The sequence below is a fragment of the Pteronotus mesoamericanus genome, unplaced genomic scaffold, assembly GCF_021234165.1.
Source record: "Pteronotus mesoamericanus isolate MK-2021 breed Mesoamerican mustached bat unplaced genomic scaffold, CSHL_Meso_final contig_269, whole genome shotgun sequence".
NCBI classification, from domain to species: Eukaryota; Metazoa; Chordata; class Mammalia; order Chiroptera; family Mormoopidae; genus Pteronotus; species Pteronotus mesoamericanus.
Window position 1 is genome coordinate 2,723,906 of NW_026555114.1, and position 22,940 is coordinate 2,746,845.

The 22,940-nt window shown below is 37.7% G+C and overlaps 3 protein-coding genes across 3 annotated transcripts in view; 1 reads left to right on the forward strand and 2 right to left on the reverse strand.

Annotated features, from left to right (window-relative positions):
- VMP1 (vacuole membrane protein 1) overlaps positions 1–15,928 on the reverse strand; it is a 122,323-nt gene extending 106,395 nt beyond the window's left edge. Inside the window, exon 1 of the mRNA XM_054574868.1 lies at positions 15,765–15,928. The gene's annotated coding sequence lies outside the window, so the exon portion shown is untranslated. The remainder of the gene's footprint in view (positions 1–15,764) is intronic.
- An 80-nt stretch (positions 15,929–16,008) lies between these two features.
- Positions 16,009–22,192, forward strand: PTRH2 (peptidyl-tRNA hydrolase 2). Its single transcript, XM_054574869.1, has 2 exons — positions 16,009–16,126; positions 21,571–22,192. Exon 2 carries the CDS (start codon positions 21,571–21,573, stop codon positions 22,108–22,110), a length of 540 nt encoding a protein of 179 aa, XP_054430844.1. The 5' UTR covers positions 16,009–16,126; the 3' UTR covers positions 22,111–22,192.
- The window catches only part of CLTC (clathrin heavy chain), a 66,395-nt gene continuing 65,557 nt past the window's right edge, over positions 22,103–22,940 (reverse strand). Inside the window, exon 33 of the mRNA XM_054574867.1 lies at positions 22,103–22,273. Within this exon, the coding sequence (XP_054430842.1) occupies positions 22,239–22,273 (35 nt within the window). The 3' untranslated portion in view covers positions 22,103–22,238. The remainder of the gene's footprint in view (positions 22,274–22,940) is intronic.

Here is a 22,940-nt window from a genome sequence, read left to right on the forward strand (position 1 = left end):
GAAAAGAAAGCCGCAAAACCTCTGGAGGTAAAAACATGTAGGGGTTGCGGTGGCAGGAAAACTGCCAGCCTCACAGGAGGGTTTGTTGGTGAGACTCGGGGGGTCCTAGAACGCACACAAACTCACTCTACCCAGGAATCAGCACCAGAAGGGCCCAATTTGTTTGTGGATAGCAGGGGAAGTGACTGAAAGCTGGTGGAGAGCCAAGCAAGCTGCACTGTCCCCTCTCATACCCCTCCCTCACACAGCGTCACAATGCAGACACCTGGGTTGACCCGCCCTGGCGAATATCTAAGGCCCTGCTCCTTCCAACGTACCAGGCATGCTGAGACAGAGAAATATGGCCTGGATGAAAAAACAGATCAAAGCTCCAAAAACAGAACTAAGTGATAAAGAAATAGCCAGACTATCAGATGCACAGCTCAAAACACTGGCAACAAGCATACTCACAGAAATGGGTTGAGTATGGTCGTAAAATGGAAGGAAAAGTGAAGGCTATGCAAAGAAAAATACACAGAAAACCAACAGTAAAGGGAAGGAAACTGGGACTCAGATCAACGATTGGGAGCAGAAAGAAGAGAGAAACATCCAACCAAAACAGAATGAAGAAACAAGACTTCAAAAAAATGAGGAGAGGCTTAGGAACCTCTGGGACAACTTTAAACATTCCAACATCCGAATCATAGGAGTGCCAGAAGGAGAAGAGGAAGAGCAAAAAATTGAAAATTTATTTGAAAAAATAATGAAGGAGAACTTCCCAATCTTGTGAAGAAAACAGACTTCCAGGAGATCCTGGAAGCTCAGAGTCCAAAGAAGTTGGACCCAAGCAAGGGCACACCAAGGCACATGATAATCACATTACTTAAGATTATAGATAAGGAGAGAATCTTAAAAGCAGCAAAGGAAAAGGAGATAGTTACCTACAAAGGAGTTCCATAAGACTATTGGCCAATTTCTCAAAAGAAACCTTGGAGGCAAGAAGGGGCTGGTAAGAAGTATTCAAAATCAAGAAAGGCAAGGACCCACATCCAAGATTGCTCTATCCAGGAAAGCCATCATTTAGAATTTAAGGGCAGATAAAGTGCTTCCCAGATGAGGTCAAGTTAAAGGAGTTCATCATCACCAAGCACTTATTATATAAAATGTTAAAGAAACTTGTCTTAGGAAAAGATCAAAAACTACGAACAGTAAAATGACAAGCTCACAACTACCAACAACTGAACCTAAAAACAAAAACAAAAACAAAAACAAAGAAAACAACTAGAACAGGAACAGAATCACAGAAATGGAGATCAGAGGGGAGGGGAAGGAGGGAGAATGGCGAGGGGGGAGAATGGAGAGCGGGTAGAACGGAGGGGGTAAGGTACAGGGTAAGCAGCATAAACGGTAGGTACAACAAAGGCAGGGGGCAGTTAAGAATAGTATAGGAAATGGAGAAGCCAAGGAACTTATATGTATGACCCATGGACACGAACTAAGCCAGGGGAATCCTGATGGGAGGGGGGTGCAGGGTGGAGGGGAATAAAAAGAAGGAAAAATGAGACAACTGTAATAGCATAATCAATATAATGTATATTTTTTTAAAATAAAAAAATTACTATGGAATAAAAGAGCTCTAGCCTATCTATGTAGCTAGGGTAAGGTAAGATGAAGTAATAATTTTTAAGGAGAACCACTTTTCACAGATGAATGCAGTAGCATTAATTTTGGAAATCTGTGATGAAACAATATCCGTTGGACTACTATATGTGGGAATAAATCCAAAGTATTCCTAGCCTGTTTAAAGGAATGGAATTCTCCTCAACAGGAATCTAGTATATCTTCCTGATATTTAATGGAGCTCACTTTGCAGTGAAATTGTAATGTCAATTTTAACAGCATGTATCAAGAATTAAGTTGTTGAAATAAACTCTATAGGTCTATGGATGAGATGAAAAGGCAGAAACAGGAAACATCAAGTATAATTTTCATTGTGAAGATATATCTAGATACAAAAAATGTTTTAAAAGGCAGATTTTAAACACAGCTGAAGCATTCAAAATAAAAGGTTGATTTAAGATATGTGGATTTTTTTTATTTGTTTCTGGCAGAAGTCCTTAGAAAATACTGCTGAAATCAGTTCACAAAGGTTCTTTGTAGGCTGTACATCTAGTGCTAAGACTATAATGCCCCATTCATTGTAAACATTAGCTACACTTGTCATGCAAAAACAATGTGAAACTAAATTATTTTGAGTTCTTCAAGGCAACACGAAAACATTTAAGAATAAAATGAAAATAGCAGCTCCCTTGAGTAATGCAAGAGTTACTGGAGAATTTAGTAAGATGAAAAGGAAAAACAAATAAGATCAGTGAAATCACTGCTTCTACTTTTCTTAGCCACTGTGTTCCAAAATAAAATGGACACGCTCCCTCTTAAGAAAATAATCTATGCAAATGATTCCACTTTCTCACAAAAAAATTAAGTTGGCTTTCCCAATAAAACACATTTTTCCATAAAAAGCATAAAAAGCAGCCAACTTGAATATTATACCTTTCTTGCTTTCAAAAGTGTGTATTTAGTAGATTTAATCACAGGCTACTTCAAAATAGCTGTAGATTTCCCTTAAACTATTAAGATTAAAAAATTGCAATTTATTCTTGGAAATTTAATAACTGAAGTGAAGAGCAATATATCTTGACTAGTGAGGCTTTGATACAGCGTTCTATCTGCCTAGGGCTATGAGGCCAAAGATAACCCAGCACCATGCGCAATTATCACAGTAGCTATCAGATCATCCGACTGGGAGAGCCAAACATTATCTAACACATGATTATGACAGTTTAGGAATGTGTTCTAGGAAAATTCATTATTTGAATGAGAATATATGAAAAAAATTCTTTCAATCTTTTTGAACTTTCTAAGTCTTGGGGAATTCAACAAACTGAAACTCCAAGTTAGGATATAATTTAAAAGCATTCAAAATCCTAGATCTCCCAGTAATGGCTTAGTAGGTTATGAGGGTATGTATTTCTAGCCTAAACTATTCCTCGAATTAGTGAAGCATAAAATCCATTCAATTCATCACAGTCTTCTGAATGTTGAAAGCTGCTACCACTCCAGATCCAACTTTTAATTAGATGAAAATTTAAGTAAAAATCCAAATTTTAAAAAGATAAAAATCTGAAGACATTTTTAGGGACTCTAAATTTTGGTAGTCTGATAGGCTTTGGGAAAGGTTTCTTCATCTTTCATGTTCAATAGGTAAAGAAGCATTTTATGTTCCTTTATGTAAAAACATAATTCTATTTTCAGGGGAGAAATGATCAACTCATAAAAATACAGTTTGAAAAATCCCATTTCTCATTTTCTTTCATACTCCTAAATGTTCATTCAGAAAGATGGGAGGGGAATAAGAGTAAGGCCAAGAATTAAGAGTAAAAAGAACAGCAGTCTGGAGTTGGGAGACTTAGCTCACTATAGGCCTTGGGAATGTCACTTCATACCCCTGAGTCTCTCTTTCCTCGTCCTATTATCAAGCACAGGGAGCAAATGAATGCCGTAATTTTCTTCCTATTCTAACAGTCTAAGAATTCTACCCAGCTCACGTCTAGAGTTTTGGATTTATGTAGAAAATACTTCTGTATCGTTACTTATAGTTCACATATAGATTAGCTAACACGATGCTAACAACTCTTGCATGAAACAGTTATTTTTATCCTTGCTTTCTATAAATAAGAAATTGAGGGCTCAAGTGGTATGTGAATAGCAAAGTTAGAGTTCAATTTCATTTTTCTAAATCCAAGTTCAATATTTCTCCTACAACATAAAACAGTCTGATGGTAATATTTTCGATTCTCACCAGGGAATTCTGGAGTCACAGAAAAAAAAATAATAATGAAAAAGCAGTTCTAAAGATTTAGCTTTTCCTGGTGTTTACAAATATTTCTCATTTCTAAAATTAAGAGAACACTCATTTCTATTGATTTTCACTATTTAAGCTGCTGTGAAAAATCAGATGACTTCACCTTTGCTTCTTTTGGTCATTTCTTTGTGGGTTATTGCTGTTTGTACATTTTGACAAAATTAAAAAATTCAGATTGCTTAACAGACCTCCTTACTTTATAGCCCCTAAAAACCTGGTTAATATAAAGTGGCCTATACAAGTCATTAATAAGAAAATAAGTTAAATCACTGAATATTTTCAAATGGCTAAAGTACATGCTTCAGATTATTTATATCAAAATGAAGGTTTTGATACCATTAATTCTAAAATTTATGATCTATGAAACAATTTACTCTCCACTGTTTGGAAAAATACTAAAGCCTGCTACACGTTCTCCATCTGTTAAAATGGTAGTCATGTCCTCACTCCACTCATTAAGATGGATACTGGAGATTAACTGTTGGTATTTTGCTTATTCAACATTTACTGAAACCAGAATTACCTGCAGCACTTTTTAGAGACTGAATTTGTCATTCTTTGCCAACTTTGAAGGATGTATTATGTTTCATTTTCTCTTAAATATTAAAGAGCTTCCCAAATAATAATCACTAGGGACCTTCATTTCTTAAGAAAATTAGAACCTACTGAGTAGATATAGTGTAATTATTTGTACCAAAATGAATTCTTAGCATCCAAATGACTTCATGATAGGATTCTATAAAATAGTGCACTTGGAAAAATGTAAATTCAACTTTTTAATAACATTTATTATGTGAAGTCTGGTACATGTACTAGGAACTTTGAGGGACCCTTACTCTCCAAGAAAACTAGACCCTGGATTGGACATACTCTTTGAGACATGGCTGGTCTCACAAAGCAAAGAGGGAGTCTCCATGATCCCTTTCTGTCCCTCCAAAGTATAAGCCAACTGTACAACAGACCCAAAGAGACTACCTGATGGCCCAAGAGCTAGGGTGTTTGTGAGGCTTGGTGGGAACAGAAGGGAACCTGAGGAGTAAGAAGGAAATGAATAGGAACAACTAGCAATGGACAGGGCACGGCTACCCTGAGACAAGATCCCTATGGCAACATCCTTGTAGGAAAACTGACTTTGCAAGTAGGAGGCTGATGTGTAGCCTACTCTCTGGGCTAAAACTCATAATATATGGGCTAATACCTATATGCAGAATATGATACCCTGAAATATGCCATTTTAGCACATTTATTACTTGAAAATTAAGAAACTTAAAAAAGCAGGCATACAAAGACACTCTGAGTCTCTTTTTTCCTCCTGAAAGCAGGAGATAAAACCCCCACATGCCAGGCAAACTCCCTGTACCAGGAGGAAGACATTCCTATAACCAGAGATGGGGAATTTGGGATCAATAAATCTGTACAAACAAACCTTGTTAAACTAACCCTTATTTTCCTAGTTATTTCTTTATCATTTACTACATCCAGCTCAGACACTTTTGTACCGTAAATTTTTCACAAATTTATTGCTTGTCTTAAAGGTATAAAAGCTTCCTGCTCTGATCGCTTCTTTGGGTCTCCCTTCTCTCATGAAGACGTGTAATTTTCCCTCCCCTACGACCACAAGGGCCACTGGTGCAGTCCCAAGTCAGAGGTGCCTTTCTATCTCTAAGGAGAAACAGAAGCAAACCCTCTTTATAAATTAGGTCCGCTGGACTCCCATTGAAGAAGGTCAATCTATAAACTTATAAAGTACCAGAAAGCAAGCCATTATCCGTTTAGGACCCCACCTCACCCCCAACTCCATACCCCTTCAGGACAGGAAAAAACATGTATTACAGATCCAGGTGGAGAATAAACATTTTATAGAATAGTTACGTATAAAATGCTTACAGAACAAAGGATGCAATACAAAGATAAGCACACAATAAAAACTATTACAACTAGATTTGAATTAAAGAAAAGCAAATGGAACTTCTAGAAATAAAAAATGTAACTTAAAATTAAAAGCTAATGATGGATTAAAGAGCAGAGCAGACATACATGAAGTGAACTGGATAAGCTATCCAGGGAATTTATTGAAAGCACAGCAGAGATAAAATGGGAAAATATAAGCAAATAACAGAGACAGAGGATAGAATGAAAAGGTATACAATTTGTTTAACTGGAATCTCAGGAGAATAAAAAGAACAGAAGAAATGTAAATTTAAAAAGATAAAGGCCTGAAATTTCCAGAATTGGAGGGGTGAACGCCTAATTTTTCTATAAATGAGTACATCAATCTAGTAATACAATGCACCCCAAGGAGAAGAAATAAAAATAAATCCTATCCAGAAACACCACAATCAAACTACAGAACTCTAAAGCAAAGATATCTTGATCTTGAAAGCAGTCAAAAAGGACAAATTTCTCAAAATGAAACAACAGTTAGAATAGAAGCAGAATTCTCAATAGTAAAAATGAAAGCAAAAAAAAGTAATAATATCATTAGAATTTGAGATAAAATAGCTAGTTTAGAATTGTGTGCCCAACAAAATAAAGACATTAATAGCATGCAATAAATGAGGAATTTACCAAATCTAAATGCTAGAAAATAAATTTCTAAAGAATATTCTATAAACAGAAAGCAATGATCTCTCCAAATTGGCTAAGATATAAGACATGCAGGAAAATTAAAATAATAAATATAAAGGCAAATAAAAAACAAAATTGCATAAAATAAGGGTGTCTAATTGTGACAATAATTTTAAAAAGAAGTGAAATTTGGGCAATAGTATGTAGATCAGAAAGAGAAAGATTGGAGTTAAAATGTTCTAAAGTTGGGTTGCATCAAAAGAGTACTTGACAAAGAAGTCTAAATAGACCAAATATATCAATAATCAAAGTACACATAACAGATTAAACTCATCACTTTAAAAACAGGTTGAAAATTGTATTTTTAAAAAGTCCATGTTTTCTTATAAAAACATATAAAGGTTGAAAATAAAACAACAGACAAAAGTCATTATTCTCTAATAATGAACATAAGAGAGACTCATAAAAGGTTCAACCCACTAGGAAGATGTAATAATTCTAGGGAGTAAAGGGGGCGCATCTGTAATAGTGTCAATAAAAATTTTTTTTAAAAATTATAAATTTGAATGCACCTAACAGAATATAACATCAAATTTTATAACATAAAGATTAGTAAGTACATATGGAGAAATTCAACATTACATTGTGGGATTTTATCTATTTATTTATTTATTTATTTATTTATTTATTTATTATCATAAAGATTCCATTTATTTATTTTTAGACAAAGAAGAAGGAGAGACACATCAATGTGTGGTTGCTTCCCACACAACCCCCACTGGGGACCTGGCCCGCAACCCAGGCACGTGCCCTGGCTGGCAATCGAATCGGCAGCCCTTTGGTTTGCAGGCCAGCGCTCAATCCATTGAGCCACACCAGCCAGGGTGATATTATGAGATTTTAAAACAACTGTTAATTAAAGATATTTTAAGCAAACAAAAACAAAACCAAAACATTCAGCAAAGAACAATGATTTTAACAATTCAATTAAGAAAATAAAATGAAGGGAGGTATATGTATAACATTCAGTGACTGACGATCATAGAATGCAGATTTTTTTCAAAAATCACTTACTATGATTAAGGCAAGGAAACAAGTCTCAACAAACTCCAAAGAATGGACACCACAGACCACATTCTCTGATAACCCAGAAATTAAGTAACAGATATAAAACTTGTACATATTTAGGATGAAAGGCACAGAGTTCTAAATCACATGTCAAAATAAGAGAAAGATGAAAAATGCTGGAACTACTTAAACTATTAAGTGAATTTTTAACAAGGTCATGGGATATCAAAGGTCAAAACCAATACTCTTTCTATTATATACTTGAAATAAACAAATTAAGTGTTAAATTTTTAAGTTTCATTTACAATGCTATCTGAAAATAATAAATACTTAGAGGTAAGTTTAACAAAATACATAAAAGACCCGTTCTAAAAATACTCATAGATCAATGGAAAAGAGCAGAAAATGTAGAAACAGATCTGCATACACAGAGTCAATTAATTTTCAACAAAAGTACAAGTCAATGGTAAAAGGAAAGTCTTTTTAACAAACGGCACTAGAATAAATGAATATTCTTATGAAAAAATGAGAATTGACCCTTATCATGTGCAACGACTGATTTGAAATGGATCATAGGTCTAAATGTAAGAATTTAGTTACTAAAACTATAAAGTATCTAGAAAAAAAAAAACAGGAGAAAAATCTTTGCAATCTTGAGGTAGACAAATACTGCTTAGGACTTAACAGCATAAACCATAAAAGAAAAAACTAATAAACTTTATTAATTTTAAAAACTTTTGCTCTTTGAAACAAAATGTTAAAAAAGGTTTAAAAGGTAAGCCACAGAATGAGAGAAAATACAATTCGTATGTCTAAATTCTTATATCCAATCTTTCCCCCTACCCCCTTACACATGTACATTTGAATTTTTTCTCTTTGCTGCTGTCTCTGGTATCTCAAACTATGCCTGGTACACAGTATGTACTCAGTTAAGTATTTGTTAAATGAAAAATTCATGTTCATTGCTGTGTAATATTTCATTATGTAACCCAATTCATTTATTTGGTCTCCTGACAATGGACGTTTGAATTGTTTATACCTTTTGCTATTAAGACCAGTGTTGCTAAAAATATCACTGTCCATATATTTCACATGTGCAAGAGATTCTATTGGCTATATACCTAGCTATAGAATTGCTAGCAAGAGTGTGCCAATATTCAGCTTTATAAGTTGTCTCCCAGACTTTGCTATTGTTATCCTTCCTAATTTCTGCCAGAAGAATGCATGTAAAGAATGCTTTGGCAGACTGTAAAACTGAATGATGGATTGCAGAATCATCACAAATTCTTCTCATTGTATGCATATCTCTTTGCAATATGGTTTTGCTTCCTTGAGTTTGTTATTCAAACCCTTGGCTCTGCACGTGGCTATGTGACTTGCTTTGGCAAGGGGACATTAGCAAGTGTGACAAAAACAGAGGTTCTGTTATGTAAAATTTCTATGATAGAGAACCTGGAGAACAGCTGATAACTCCATCATTACATTAAGAGTTTATTAAGGGAACTTAGATACCAATGGCATCTCAGGCGACCAAGGGGACATGGGTATCTGTTATGCCTCCCACCTCCCAGACTCTGTTTTACAGCTAAAAGCAGTGAGTCTACATGGAAGAAAGGAATGAGTGTTTAATCTATGGGAAGGGAAACCACCAGGTGCTGAGAGGCTCTGGCGCCAGAGCTGGTTAAGAGACATAACCAAGAACTTCTTGTCCAGAGGCACAGCACAGAGTTCTTACGTACATGGTTGGTGGGGAGGCGTACAGTCATAGATGGTGGATTAACCAGCTGAAGTCAGCTCTGTATGCACAGGCTTGAAAAGCACTTGCACACTGGGACCTGTCTTCTCTTATTGCTCTTTGGAACCCTTAGCCCATGTGAAAAAAGCCCAGGCTAATCTACTGAGGCAGAGGGAGCCCCGGGGAGCAAAGACAAGGCGTCCCAGCAGAGACCTGCCCAGCTAGAGAGCCAAGATATCCCAGACCAGAACTGCCCAACCTAATCCAGAGACTCATGAGAAATATTAAATGAATTTTTAAATCACAAAATTTTGCAACTAAGTTGTTACACAGCAAAACACTCACATATCATCAGATAATGATAATAGCTACAATGAAAAATACAGAAACTTGGTACAATTTTTAAATAAGGTGAGTAAAAAAAGCTTTCTTGGAGAATTTGACATTAGGGAAGAGCCATGAAAAAAATATGGGAAAGAGCACTATAGAAAAAGAGAAAAAGAAGTACAAAGACTTTGAGGTAGGAGTCTGGTGGCATGTTTTACTTACCAACAGTTACTAAAGTTACTGAAAAATGCAAATATTTAAATTTCTAAAAATTAGAGTTCTGCAAATAGAGAGATCCTAGCAATATCTACGAATATTTAGATAAAGAAAATTCCGCTACCCACAAAAGAAGTGGTAAAATCTCCTACAAATTAGATCTTAAAAACAAGGGGCAGGAGAACCTCATATACTCCCCTGGTTACATAGTTTTTGCAACATGGAGACTTCAAAGTTTCTGGAAGGAAACAGACTCAACAATGAGGGAAGAAGTGTCCAGTCAGATCAAACAATTCAACTTTACTGGACCTTATTCTGTTTTCTTCTAGACCACAGAGAAGCATCTGACAGAGCTAAACATTTCGTAAAAGAATACTGAATAAGTCATATGCTTTAAAAGATCCATGCTCCCTCCCCCAAAAGTGAAAGATCTTGCTCACCTCTGTGCCTCATCTGTCTAGTACTCTCCATGCCAGATGTAACCACTTTTTATTAGTGTTGTATATATGATCTTTCCTTTCTCAACCACTCAATTATCAGTCTCCTTTGCTAGCTCTCATTTATCTGACTTGGTCCACTGCCAGGTTTCTCCAAGTGACTTATCTGGTTCCATAGTTTAAAATACTAGTGTGAATCTGTATTTCTAGTCCTGATGTCTAGATTTGTAGTCCTAATCGTACCACTTGGATGATTCCCAAGCATCTCAAATTTAACATAACATGTCCTTTTTAACCTCATCCCTCTTCTTGTAACAAACCCAGTCTTCCCCAAAACCCCCTCTCCCAGGGCTTGGCACAGGGATCCAGCCAGTTACCAAATCCAGCAGCAAAGCCATCCTTAACTCCTCACATTTCCTTACTCCTCACATCTAATCCAGGTCCCAGTACTACTCCAAATATATTTAGTATCCGCCCACCCACGGCTCTCCACTTTTTGCTACCATCTGGGTGAGGCCATCTTCATCTCTCACTTGGACTACTGCAATGGACTCCTCTCTCCATTTCTATTCTTGCCCCCTTCAATTCATCCTTCACATATGAGAAAGAGGAACCTTCATATAAATCATACTGCTCCCTACTTGAAATTGTAGAATGCCTTCCTATTGTACTCAGATCAAATCCAAACTTATTTACACAGCCTGCAAAGCTCTATATAACCTGGACCATACATATTTCCTACTTAGCCTCATATCACTGTATTACAGGTATACTGTGCTAGAGTCTCAAACAGGGAGATACCACATTAATTCTCTCTCAGACCCTCTGCTGTTTCCTTTGTAACATTTATTATGCTGTATTTATATTTTTCTCTATCAGGCTTCCAACTAAAATATCTGTTTATCTTTGTTTCCCATTGTTTTCCCAGATCCCGGGACACAGGTATTTTGTTCAATGATCAGATGAATGAACAGATGTCAATACAAAATGATCTTCCCATGCAAAGAACGTTGGTGCTAGAAGACATCCCTGAAAAGCAAATCCCCAAATTTTAATTCCCGAATTCTGTGTTATGGCTTCCACAGATAATCTTGTGGGGAAATGGAAAAATTCTTTTTTCCTCTGATTCTTTTAGGCTGGTTGAATAATCGAATCAGTATGAGACAGACTGAGAAGAGAAAATCAAATGTAATTTCATGCCCATGGGGAGCCCATCAGTATCAGAGTCCGAGTCCCCGCACATATGAGAGATCCAGAGAGAGAAAAGGGAAAATGAGGTACATAAGACATTCTGAGCTTAGGGGGAGATAAGGCACCTTGGGGCTTGAGTGTCACTGTAAGACTTAAAGCACGTATTCAGTAATCAGTAGTTTGCCCTGCCATATAGATAGGCCAAAAGAGGTTATTTCTGATAAGCTCTTATTGTGGGCAAGGCCTCTAATTCAAAATCTTCTAGGTAGCTGGGGGAGGGGAGGCAGAAGTTTCTTTGTCCTGCAGGGTCTCAACATAATCTGCATATTACAAAGGCTCCCCTTGGGGTAACTCAGTCTGAACTCCTACAATGTGGACTTTTAACAATAATACAAAAAAGTTGAGAAAATGGCCTACAAGAATGCCTCATTTTGTAAAGAATCCCACATGTAAAATTCACAAAATAAAATTGTGTATATAAATACAACTATTTACAGAGATTTCATTAGTAATGAGCAAACAATAATCAAGTAAGCAGCGAAATAAAGATGTACTTGCAAAAGAGGGCTGGGAAAGAGTTCTTAGCAACTGCTCATTAGGCCACAAGATGAGGAAAATGACAATCATGGTTAACTATGTGTCAGGCACTATTTTATATGCTTCATGTAAATCTGTTCATTTAGCCTCAACAATAGAGATACTGGCTACACTGTCAAGGAGGAAATTGAGACAGCAAGAGGCTAAGTAATCAGCCCAAGGGTTGCACAGTAGTAGAGGTGGAATTTGAACCAAGGTAATTTAGCTTCATAGCCTTGACTTTTATCATTACCTATCCAGTCCATTCAGAAAAATTTGTAAAGACCAAGGTTATTATTACTAGTGAACCTCAAGAACAAGGGAAAACATCAAAAAGAATTACAAAAAAAGTACGTATTTCTGGAATACTGCTGACAAACTTGATAGCAATTATAGTTACACCAGCTGGGATAGGATTACTCAATAGGTTGCTCTTGCTTAATTTAAAAATGTCTTAAGCTTTAAGTAACATCTTTTATCTGACACAGACAAGTATCACCTATTCAAATTTCCAATTTAAAATAAGCTTTGCATAAGGGTTTACATAATACATAATAGCAGCTCACTCTACACAAAGATGATTTCCAGACAAAATACGAAGTTTCTTGAAACAATGAACTTAAAAGTTTATCCCCCAAATATCTGCAAGTCTTTGTGAAAGCATAGTATTAACACAATAACAGACAAGTTATCTCTTCTATTCATCCAGTTTGTTTTGGAGTTTAGATTCTCTAATCTGGAGTTTATTTCTGAGGGAGAGAGGGAGAGAAAGAGAGAGAGAGACCGCGTGCGCGCGACACACACCAAGTTTTGTAAAATCAATGGAAACAAAAAGAGTTCCCAAGAAGACAAAGAATTAACTCTTCTACAATGTCTATTTACTTAGAATGAAATAATTACAGAAACGACTCCACAGAGTAAGAGATAATTAATATAACAGAATGATGAAATTACAAAGAGCTTGAAGAAATTTTTTAGCAGGATCAAAGTAATTCATATAGCTTCCTCATACTTATTAGCAACAACATTCACTCAGTGAGACGTGTTACACAGATCCTCTGTCTTTTCCACTTGCCAGAAAGAAGACACCTCGATACCCGATAGTAACAAAGCACGAACTCAGAATAACTGTTCTGAAGAACAGAACTAATTTTCTTTCCTTCGAACATTCCACTGCAAATCTCGCCAAGCAGTGTTTTTGTTTTCATAGAATTTACAAGGCTCAATCAGCTAAAAGGAGGAAAGATGGATAGACACATGTAGATTTCTTTAATACATAAGAGAAATTATTTTCATGAAAACTAGCAAATTTTACCAGACCATACAAAGATGCCTGGAGACAACTTAGAACAGAAAGAACATTTAGGATCTCATTTCCAGTTCAGGTTCTGGCACTACCTAAGCCATATGGCCTCAAGCGTGCCCATTACTGATTGTTTCTGGGCCTCAATTTTCTCATGTTAAATGGGAAAACTCTAACTATATGTTAAGAGAGGTTGTTTCGACTTCTAAATACTGCATTAAGTATGTTTCAGTGAAATGATAGTGTCTTACTTAATATAAATAAGGCTACTTCTAACCTCTATTTAACTATATATAAGCACCAAAAGCTTCAGCTTCCTCTGCACTTGTAAATTCTTAAGTGGCAATATATGATGACCAAAAAAGATCAGTCTTAAACTCTCAAATGCAAAGCTATAATCACTTCCCAGTCATCTACTTATTAATCACAGTGACTAACTCAATGTATTACAGCATTAAACTATTCCTGGCTAACTTTTATTGTGTTCAAAATAGGGCAAAGATCATCTCAGTAAAGTATACAATAATATCTTGAGATAAACAGCATGCTTATTATAAAACATCAAATTTTGAAATGATGCAAAGCAACAGTGTTCTGCACTGATATATGTCCAGATTTCAGAGTAAAACGACAGTATCACTGTATCTTCATTTATATAGTGATTATCACATTTACTATCTCAATCATTGTGACAATCCTATGAAATAAACTGGGCAGTACCTTTATCAATACAATCCAGACCAGCTCAGAAAGGTAGGTAACCTGTAAACCATCACTCAATAAATGCTGGGGGCCTATACTTCAACTCAGGTTTTCTGATTTAAAGTCTTCTGCAATCCTAAAAAGTGGCTATTCACACCAAGGCAGGAAGAAGGTGAAAAGTGAGAAAATTTGGGTAATTGGTTCCTGGATAACAGAAACTGAACAAAAAGAATGTTAAGATCAGGTCTGGCAGTCACAGTCCAATAAGCAAATTTACCAAATAGTAAAACTAGTGATAACTTCCAATTTACACAATTCCACATTTCAAGTATCTTATCACCTCATTTCAGACAAATGTGAAAATTTTTTCTTAATAAAAAAATAAGAATAATATGTAAATTAAACAAACAACAAACTGATTAAACTAGCTACAGGTGAACTTTTAAAAGGCACTTAAGTATTTCAGAAACCTGGTTATTCTGGAAGGAGCATCACAGAAACTAAAGTACATTAATCAAATAGGATATATCCTCAGAGTAATAGAAAATATTCAATGTTTTAAAATAAGAGGCAAACAAGCAAAATATAAAAGATTTCTAGTGTGGAGTCATTTCACAACTACACAAATCAGCTACATTGTCTGGATACCAGCACCCGTCTTCCAGAGGTCAATAAAAACAACCTAGAATGCATAAAACGTTGCCTAGTAAATAGTAGTTTCTCTACCATCGTTTATGCTCATATACAACCAATATCAGAATAATATAATTAATAGGTAGCAGTCGGAACATTAAATTCTCTATCATTACAACACTAGAAATACTTGTACAAGCTTCTCCAAAAGATCAGTGCAATCTGTCTGCAAAACTTCTGACAAGCCCCAAAAGAGAAATGAAAGATACTCAAGTTAGGAAAAGGATCTCTTTTGACAAAATAGGTATAAACAGTGCCAGAGCCTATACATTATGAGAATTCCCAATGAATTTGCAGGAAAACAAAAGATAATAGTGTAAAACCTACTGGAGTTCCTAAGTAATCTCAGCAGTGTGATATAGGACCACAAATGACTTCTTGGAATTTGAGAGATTAAGCCGACCTTCATGTTTGACAGCAAATACCTCCACTGTAATAAATGCAGAGGTCAGAGGGGTTAAGGGATTTGGAAAAGGTGGAGAACCTTACTTTTCACGAAAGCAGTGGGAGACGTGTGAAGGTCCTCTGCGAGCCATTCTCGAAGGGGAGGCCCCATTCCCTTTGCTACCAACGCTTTAGAAGGAACTTACACAGCTGAACTTTGTTCAGAAGCAGGTCTATTTAGCGTCATGCGCTAGTGTTTTGGGAAGTCAAGAACCCAAACTGACAGGTCCTGAGAAACAGCTAGGTCACCAGCAGGGAAGATCTCCATTTACTCTGAAGTCCTAGACACCCGGGAGGGAAGAGGAGATGGGTACTCTACAGAAGCTTAGAACAGGTTCCACATCAGTCACGCTCAGAGCAAAAGGTTCGGAGTCTAGTGTTTGGGTTCAGTGACCTGGTGGCCAACCAGGGAGAGGTGTCCCAAATAACCTGGCTACCGCCAGACTGAGACACCAGTCAGCAGTACCCGAAAACACTGCTTGAAGTCGAAATCACGGTGCCCCAGATCTGCACGGTCTAAGTGGGTGAGCTCAGAAAGAAGCCAACCTCTGCGGACAGTGTCAGGCTTCCGTCCCCAATTCCCCGCGCTCGTTTACCTACCCGCTCTGACTCCAACTTCTCGGGATCTCAGGATCCTGGCAGCGGCACCTGACCGACTCTCACACCCGCCGCTGGGCTCCGGCCAACCGGAACTTCACGTCACTTCCGGTCCGTGTTCCCCCGGGAGCCTGCCTCCGAAAGAGAAACGTTCCCACCTCTTTCGGCAGCCGCGGCTGATGGTCGCGGGATTTCGGTTTGGGACCTGTGGGCGGGGCGAGAGGAAGAATGACTGTTGTCTTAGCAGTTCTTGATCCGGAACTTGTCAAGAAACCACGGAAGCGGTAATCGCGTGTTGGAAGCGTGTTCGCTACTCAAAAGTGAAGAACCTAAAGACGCCAGTGACGTGAGGAGAGGTGCTGTAGGTAAGTCGGCCCTGTGCCCCTCACAGGGCGAAGGAGTAGGATGTCGTTCTCCCTTCTTTCTCCTCGTTGGAATGTTTCTTCCCACTTCTTTCCGGAAACCCCCCATTGCCACTCCTTCATCTTCGTAAATTGGCTTTCCGCCCAATGGCCGCTGGAGCCCCTGTTTTTTCTGCTATCCATCCTTTGGAAAAAGGTACCAAGATGCTGGGGAGTGGAAGGACCCAGAATTTTCAGTTCCCAGACAAAGCCTCCATTCAGGCAGCATCGATGTGCTCGCTCCGATTGTGAGAAAATGCGGAGCAGGCCTCACAGTCTGCTGAGGATTTACCGAATACCCCCAGCGTGTCAAGTTGTTTCCAGAAATAATGCTAGAGAAGTATTTAATTCTTTATTACTGTACCCCAGACACTGTACTAGACGCTGAGAATATGACCTATCGTGGTTATATTTAAGTGCCACAGCAGCTCTGAAGAATAAATAATTAAGACTGGGGTATGGTAAAGATTTCAGAGACAGCCATTTGAACTATGCCTTCACCGGTGAAGAGGGTGTTTTTTGTTTGTGTCTATATATTTAAGTAGAGAAAAATAAAAAATAATTGCAGGGAAAGATTGCTGCTTGAAAGGACCTAGTGATTTGGTGTGGCTGTATAGCACAGTATGTAGCAGGAGAGTAGGCTAGAAGGATAAAGTAGATTGTAACCAAATTGTGTAGTGCTGTAAATTCGTGCAAAGGGATTCAGGTTTTATTCTTTAGGCATTTACGCAGTGATTGAGCAGAGAAATGAGAGAATCAGATTGTGTTATAGGAGTATAATTATAATGGCAGATGGACTAGAATGAACTAGGTCACAGGTGAAGCAAATGTAATTAGAGATAGTGAAGTCACTGTATTTTGCCGTGTAGAATGTGCACGTACGTTTTTGGCCCAAACTTTCAGGAAAAAAATAAATCTTTCATTTTACAGTATGTAGATAAGGAATTAGTACTACCCAAGTATAATGTGCATCCTTATTTTTCGCTCAAAAATTTGGGCAAAAGAGTATGTATTATACATAGCAAAATATGGAGACTGACAAAATTTTGTAGACTTTTGACCAAGAGGTATTTGGGGCACAGCTAGTAGAGATAAGGAGATGGTTTAAGACAGATGACTTAAACCAATTTTGGTGACTGGGTGGTAGGACAAAAGAGGAAAAGTCTAGAGTTACTCAGAAATCAAGAATACAGAAAAAGGAAGTTTGAGAGGGAAGGAAAGATACCAAATTAAGTTTAGGGCCCAGTTTACTGTATTTCATAGACATCTCAGTGGTTAAGTCTAGCAAGAGCTGGAAAGTCAAATCTGAAGCCCAAGAAAGGCTTTAGGAATTCTCAGATGTGATGATTTGGGAATAAGTGAGACTGTTAATCCGACAAACTTTAATGCCTGTCTCCTACTAGAATGTTAGTTCCATGAAGAGTGGGACTTTGTTTTGTTCAGTTTTCTAGCTCCAGAGTCCAGAAGAGAGCCTGGTGCACAATCAGCCCTCAATAACCATTGATTGAATGGAAAGAGAGTGTATAACCCAGCACTGTCCGATAGAACTTTCTGTGGTCGTGAAAATGTTCTATATTTTTGTCTGATAGAGTGGCCACTAGCCACTCTTAAGTTGTTAAGCTATTGAGCACTTGAAATGTGACTAAGTGCAACTGAAGAAACTGAATTTTTATTTTAAATTAACTTACATTTAAATAACTACATTTGGCTAATGGCTACTATATTGGACAACGTAGGTAGAAACTGAAAAGAGAGCCAAATGTGCAACCTCAGATAATAAAGCCCATCAGCAGGGCAAAACAGAGGACATTGAGCTAGAGGAGGAAACCGGAGAAAAGCTTGCAGAAAGGTAGGATGGTAATGGGGTGACAATGGGGTGAAAGAGTTCAAGGGAGGAAAATCGAAAGAAAAGTTACGAGTGGTGCAGAAAACTCAAGATGAGGCTTAAAAGGAGGCAACTGTAGGACAGCAAGTGCCTGATCCCTTAGCAATTTCAGTTGAGAGGATAAGGGAGGCAGGTAATTGAAGAAATTTAGAGGTCAGTGGAAGAGGAAAAGTGAGGCATTGGTTTAAGGTCCAAGAGGAAAGTTGTTTGTTTTTTTTTCATGTTGGAAGAGGCCAAGGGGGCAGTAGCCAGTGCGGTGCGATGAATGGAGCGAGCACGGTTCCGGAGGTGATGCAGTCAAGAGCATTGGTGAACGGGGAAAAGTCTGGCAGAGGAATGAGAAGGCACCAAGAGGAGGGTTTTATAGGACAGGTTTGTTTTGTGAAGCTATCGTTGTCCAGGATTATCTGTGAGACTGCAAATAGTTATTTTTACCTTAGTTTCAAGAACGGGGTTTATTGATAATTTTATAGTAGATAAACAGAAAAGGAAACAGGCGGACACACCTTTTAGTGGAGTTAGATGACAATCTGATCAGGCTGATAAAAGATTAGAACATTCTAAAGAACGAAGATGTTAGTATTAATTTTAACACAACTGGTCAGTGTGATACCATGATAAAACATTATTAGTCTTAACCTTGCTTTTACATTCCTTTGCAATCCTATTGTGTTTTGCTGCAACTTTTATTTCAATCTTCCTCAACTCTAGCTTGACTTTTGTTTGTACAGCCTCCCTCCCTCCAAGGAAAACGCCCTGCCTCCAAATCCACAGACCAGTCACATTTGATCCCTGACTGGGTAGCATCATCCGAAATGCCCCAATCAGGGCACATACAAAGAATCAACCAATGAATACATAAATAAATGAAGCAACAAGCCAGTGTTTCTCTCTCTCCCCCCCTTTCCTTCTCTCTCTCAAAAATCAGTAACTTTAGGTCCCTTTTAAGTCCTCTCTGTCCTGCTACTTTGTATTGTTAATTCCTTCTCTATCATGAACATCTATTTACCTACCTTTCCTCTGGTTCTATTCATTGACACTTAAATATGTTCAACTTTTAAATATGCTCATTTCCTTTTCTCTATATCCCATTCTATCTATCGCTTCCCCCACCCCCTGCTCTTTCACTTTCTTTTCTATTTCTTGATCCCACCTCAAACTACCTTCTGCCCCCCACAACCACTCCACATTAGTTCCTCACCACACTGACCTGGTCTTCCTGCTTCTGTATCTGTAAAAGTTGAGCATTTAAGAAGTAGCTCCAGAAAGCACTGCAACTAGAGAAAGGGATGTGTGAACTACAATAAAATGCAGAGGGTTTTTTGGTAGGTATTTCAGAAAGTGTCTGAATACCCAGGAAGTGAAAATAGTTACAGGTTTTATAATATTAAGTAGCAATTTCAGGGAAATTAGTATTGTCCTGGGAAGGGCAAGGTTTGAATTTGAGATTGCAAGTGTGGGGATATTGGGTTCACTTTTTAATTATCTGCAACTTTGATTTAAATACAACCTTTAAAAATTAGGGTCTAATACAGCAGTATGTGTTAAATTATACTTTTATAATTTGGAGATGAATTTATAAACATTTCTTTCTTTTCCTTCAGATATTGAGTGTAAGTCATTGTTCTCTAACAAATACTGAAGGTCTTTAGGCCTGGCTTACCTCATTTTTATTTTTCCCAATCCTTCTAGGAGCTCTCAAGACAGACTTGACTTATATGAAGATCTGTTTGCAGAGGCATTGTTTTTCTTTGTTTCTGAACTAGAGATAAGTCATAAGGCACTACAGCAGTGGTTCTCAACACTATCAAACCTCACTTACACTTTTTTATAAAGAATCATCTGTAATGAGTGAAAAGTGGTGCACTTTATAGTTTGGCAGTTCCTCAAAAAGTTATAAAGTGGCCATATGACCCAGCAATTTGACTCCTAAATATATAACCAAGAGAAATGAAAACATATATCCACAGAGGAAGTTGTACTCATAGCCAAAAGGTGGAAAAACCCAAATGTCCATCAACTGATGGATAAACTGTGATATACCCATACCATGGACTATAATTTATCAATAAAAAGGAATGAAGTAGTGATACATGCTACAAAATGAATGAGCCTCAAAAATATTACACTATAGAAGTCTGAAACAAAAGGCCACATATTATATGATGTGATTTATATGAATGTCCAGAATAAGCAAATTAATATAGATTAGTGATTGCCACAAGCAGGTTAGGGGGTACATGGGAAGCGACTTGCAATGGGTAGAGGTTTCTTTGGGGGCAGTGAAAAATGTTCTGGAATTAGGTGGTGGCAGTTGTTTCACCATCTTGTGGACATATTAAAACCACTGAACTGTACACACTAAAAGTGTGGATTTTATGTGAATTATATCTCAAGAAGTTTAACATCCTCTTCCCCATACTCTCTTCATATTAAAATATTTGTTAATACTGTGTAATCTACTATGTAATTTTAAAAAATATTAATGTCTTAATTTTAACATAAATGAGAATAAACTTTATAATAATATATGTATTTCCAGGATTGTACCACAGATCATATGAATCCAACAGCCTTAAATGTAGACTATGTTTTATTGGTGACTCAAATACCATGAACACCTTTGCTGGAGTAACAGGAATTTCCAAAGGATGATCTTCCTTTATTTTATATAATATACTTCTGCTAAATTTAGTATATATTAAAACTCTCCAAAAAATACTTTGTATATAGTTTTGCACCTCCAACAGGACAAATCTTCACGTGTAAGACTTATCATTCCATGCTCAGGTCTAATGTCAGCAAGACATCTCACTCCAGGTCCATTATACAGACAATCAGGAACTTAACTGAGGAGCTGGTACCATCCCCAAGAGAACCATTACATTATGAAGACAATTAAATAAGCACTATGTTCCAGGAAAGGGGGTGGAAGAGTTATTCTTGGTTTCTTTAGATCCTTTGGGCATCTTGGTAAAACAGAACATTTCCTTTCTCACAAGAGTTAGAGAAGACTGAGGAACAGAGGTTTGTTGGATCCAAGAACAAGAGACTCCTCACATCAAGACTCAAAATGACCTGAACTGTTTCATCTGTATTCTTGAATTTTTTTCTAGCACACAGAAAAAGTGGTACACTCATAAGATGCAAAATATATTTTGCCTTTTTTCTGGATGACCTCAGAGTTTTTTCTTCTTCTTTTATTGATTGTAGAGAGAGGGCAAGGGAGGGAGAAAGGAAGGGAAAGAATCATCAATGCGAACGAAACATTGATTTGTTGCCTCTTGAACGCCCGCCCCCCCCCTGCTCCCCTACTGGGGACCCAACCTGCAACCCAGGCATGTGTCCTGACTGGGAACCAAACTGGCCACCTTTCGCTTTGCAGGACAACACCCAACCAATTGAACCACACTGGCCAGGACCTCAGTTTTATGTATTGTTGCTAATATACTAAGTTGTTTTATCTGATAAGCCTGTAACTTTTCACTGCTACATAGTGATAACTGTTTTCCTTTCCTTTAAGATGCTCTCCAAATCCTTGGTAATGGAGTATCTGGCTCATCCTGGTACACTCAGCGTGGCTGCCGGAGTAGCTTGTGGCATGTGCCTGGGCTGGGGCCTCCGAGTACGCTTTGGGACGGTCCCCAAAAGCTCAGTGAAAGAGACAGACACAGGGACCGGAACTGAAGCAAGCATCTTAGGAGAGAGTGGGGAGTACAAAATGATTCTTGTGGTTCGAAATGACTTAAAGATGGGAAAAGGGAAAGTGGCTGCTCAGTGTTCTCATGCTGCTGTTTCTGCCTACAAGCAAATTCAAAAGAGGAACCCTGAATTGCTCAAAGAATGGGAATACTGTGGCCAGCCCAAAGTAGTGGTCAAAGCCCCTGATGAGGACACTCTGATTGCCTTAATGACCCACGCCAAGATGCTGGGACTGACTGTAAGTTTAATCCAAGATGCTGGACGTACTCAGATTGCACCTGGCTCTCAAACTGTCCTAGGAATTGGGCCAGGACCAGCAGATCTAATTGACAAAGTTACTGGTCACCTAAAACTTTACTAGGTAGAATTTTATGTGATGATTGTCCCCCTATCGCAAATGTTTGAAACTGTCAAATTCTAACAATAAAAGCTGAATTTCTTCCCCCAACTTAAGTATTCTTGAGGTGAAAATCTGTTCGTGTTCTTCTGTCATGTACTTGGCACAGTTACACAGTTATCTTGGGCTAAAAAACAAAAAACAAAACGTTGGGTTAAACTGTCCTGGTGGCTTAAATCCTGAAACAAAAAATATTTAAAAGAGAAACAGGTCATGACAAAACTGGATTACAAGGGGGAGGAACATTTCCTATGCATTGTTAGGTCCCTCTGCGTGTTAATAGCCCTTCTTCCCCAAGACTACGTTGCTGTCACCCTTGGAGAGAACCAGTGGATGCAAGGATAGTCCTGCTGGATGCAAACTGCGGTTTTTTACTACCAAAACGTTTTGGGTGACTCAGAGGCTACTTTATTAATAGATGGTATAGCCACCCACAAAGGGTTTAGAATCTAACCCATTTGGTTTTTAAATTTGTCTCAAAGTTGAGGTTTAATAGCATTGACATAACTCACCTGTGCAGTGTTTCACGTTCATTTCCCCAACCCACAGTGGCTAAATGTTCTTAGCAGTGGCTCTGTATCATAACCTAAAAACTTTGCTTCACTTTCCCATTCCGAAGAGTGAAGGCATTGAAACTTGCCAAGTGACTTGTATGGACCTTGAAGGTGGTAACAGGCACACGTAGGAATTTATGGTCATTGTGAAGTGAAAGCAGTGTGTCATTCCAACATCCCACTGTTTACCTAGAACTTAAGGAACTTAGATAATTCAATTATTTAGGGGCACCTTTATTT

Bases quoted from the DNA above. Each gene is read 5' to 3' on its own strand.
- PTRH2 (XM_054574869.1), top strand. From the start codon at position 21,571: ATGCTCTCCAAATCCTTGGTAATGGAGTATCTGGCTCATCCTGGTACA.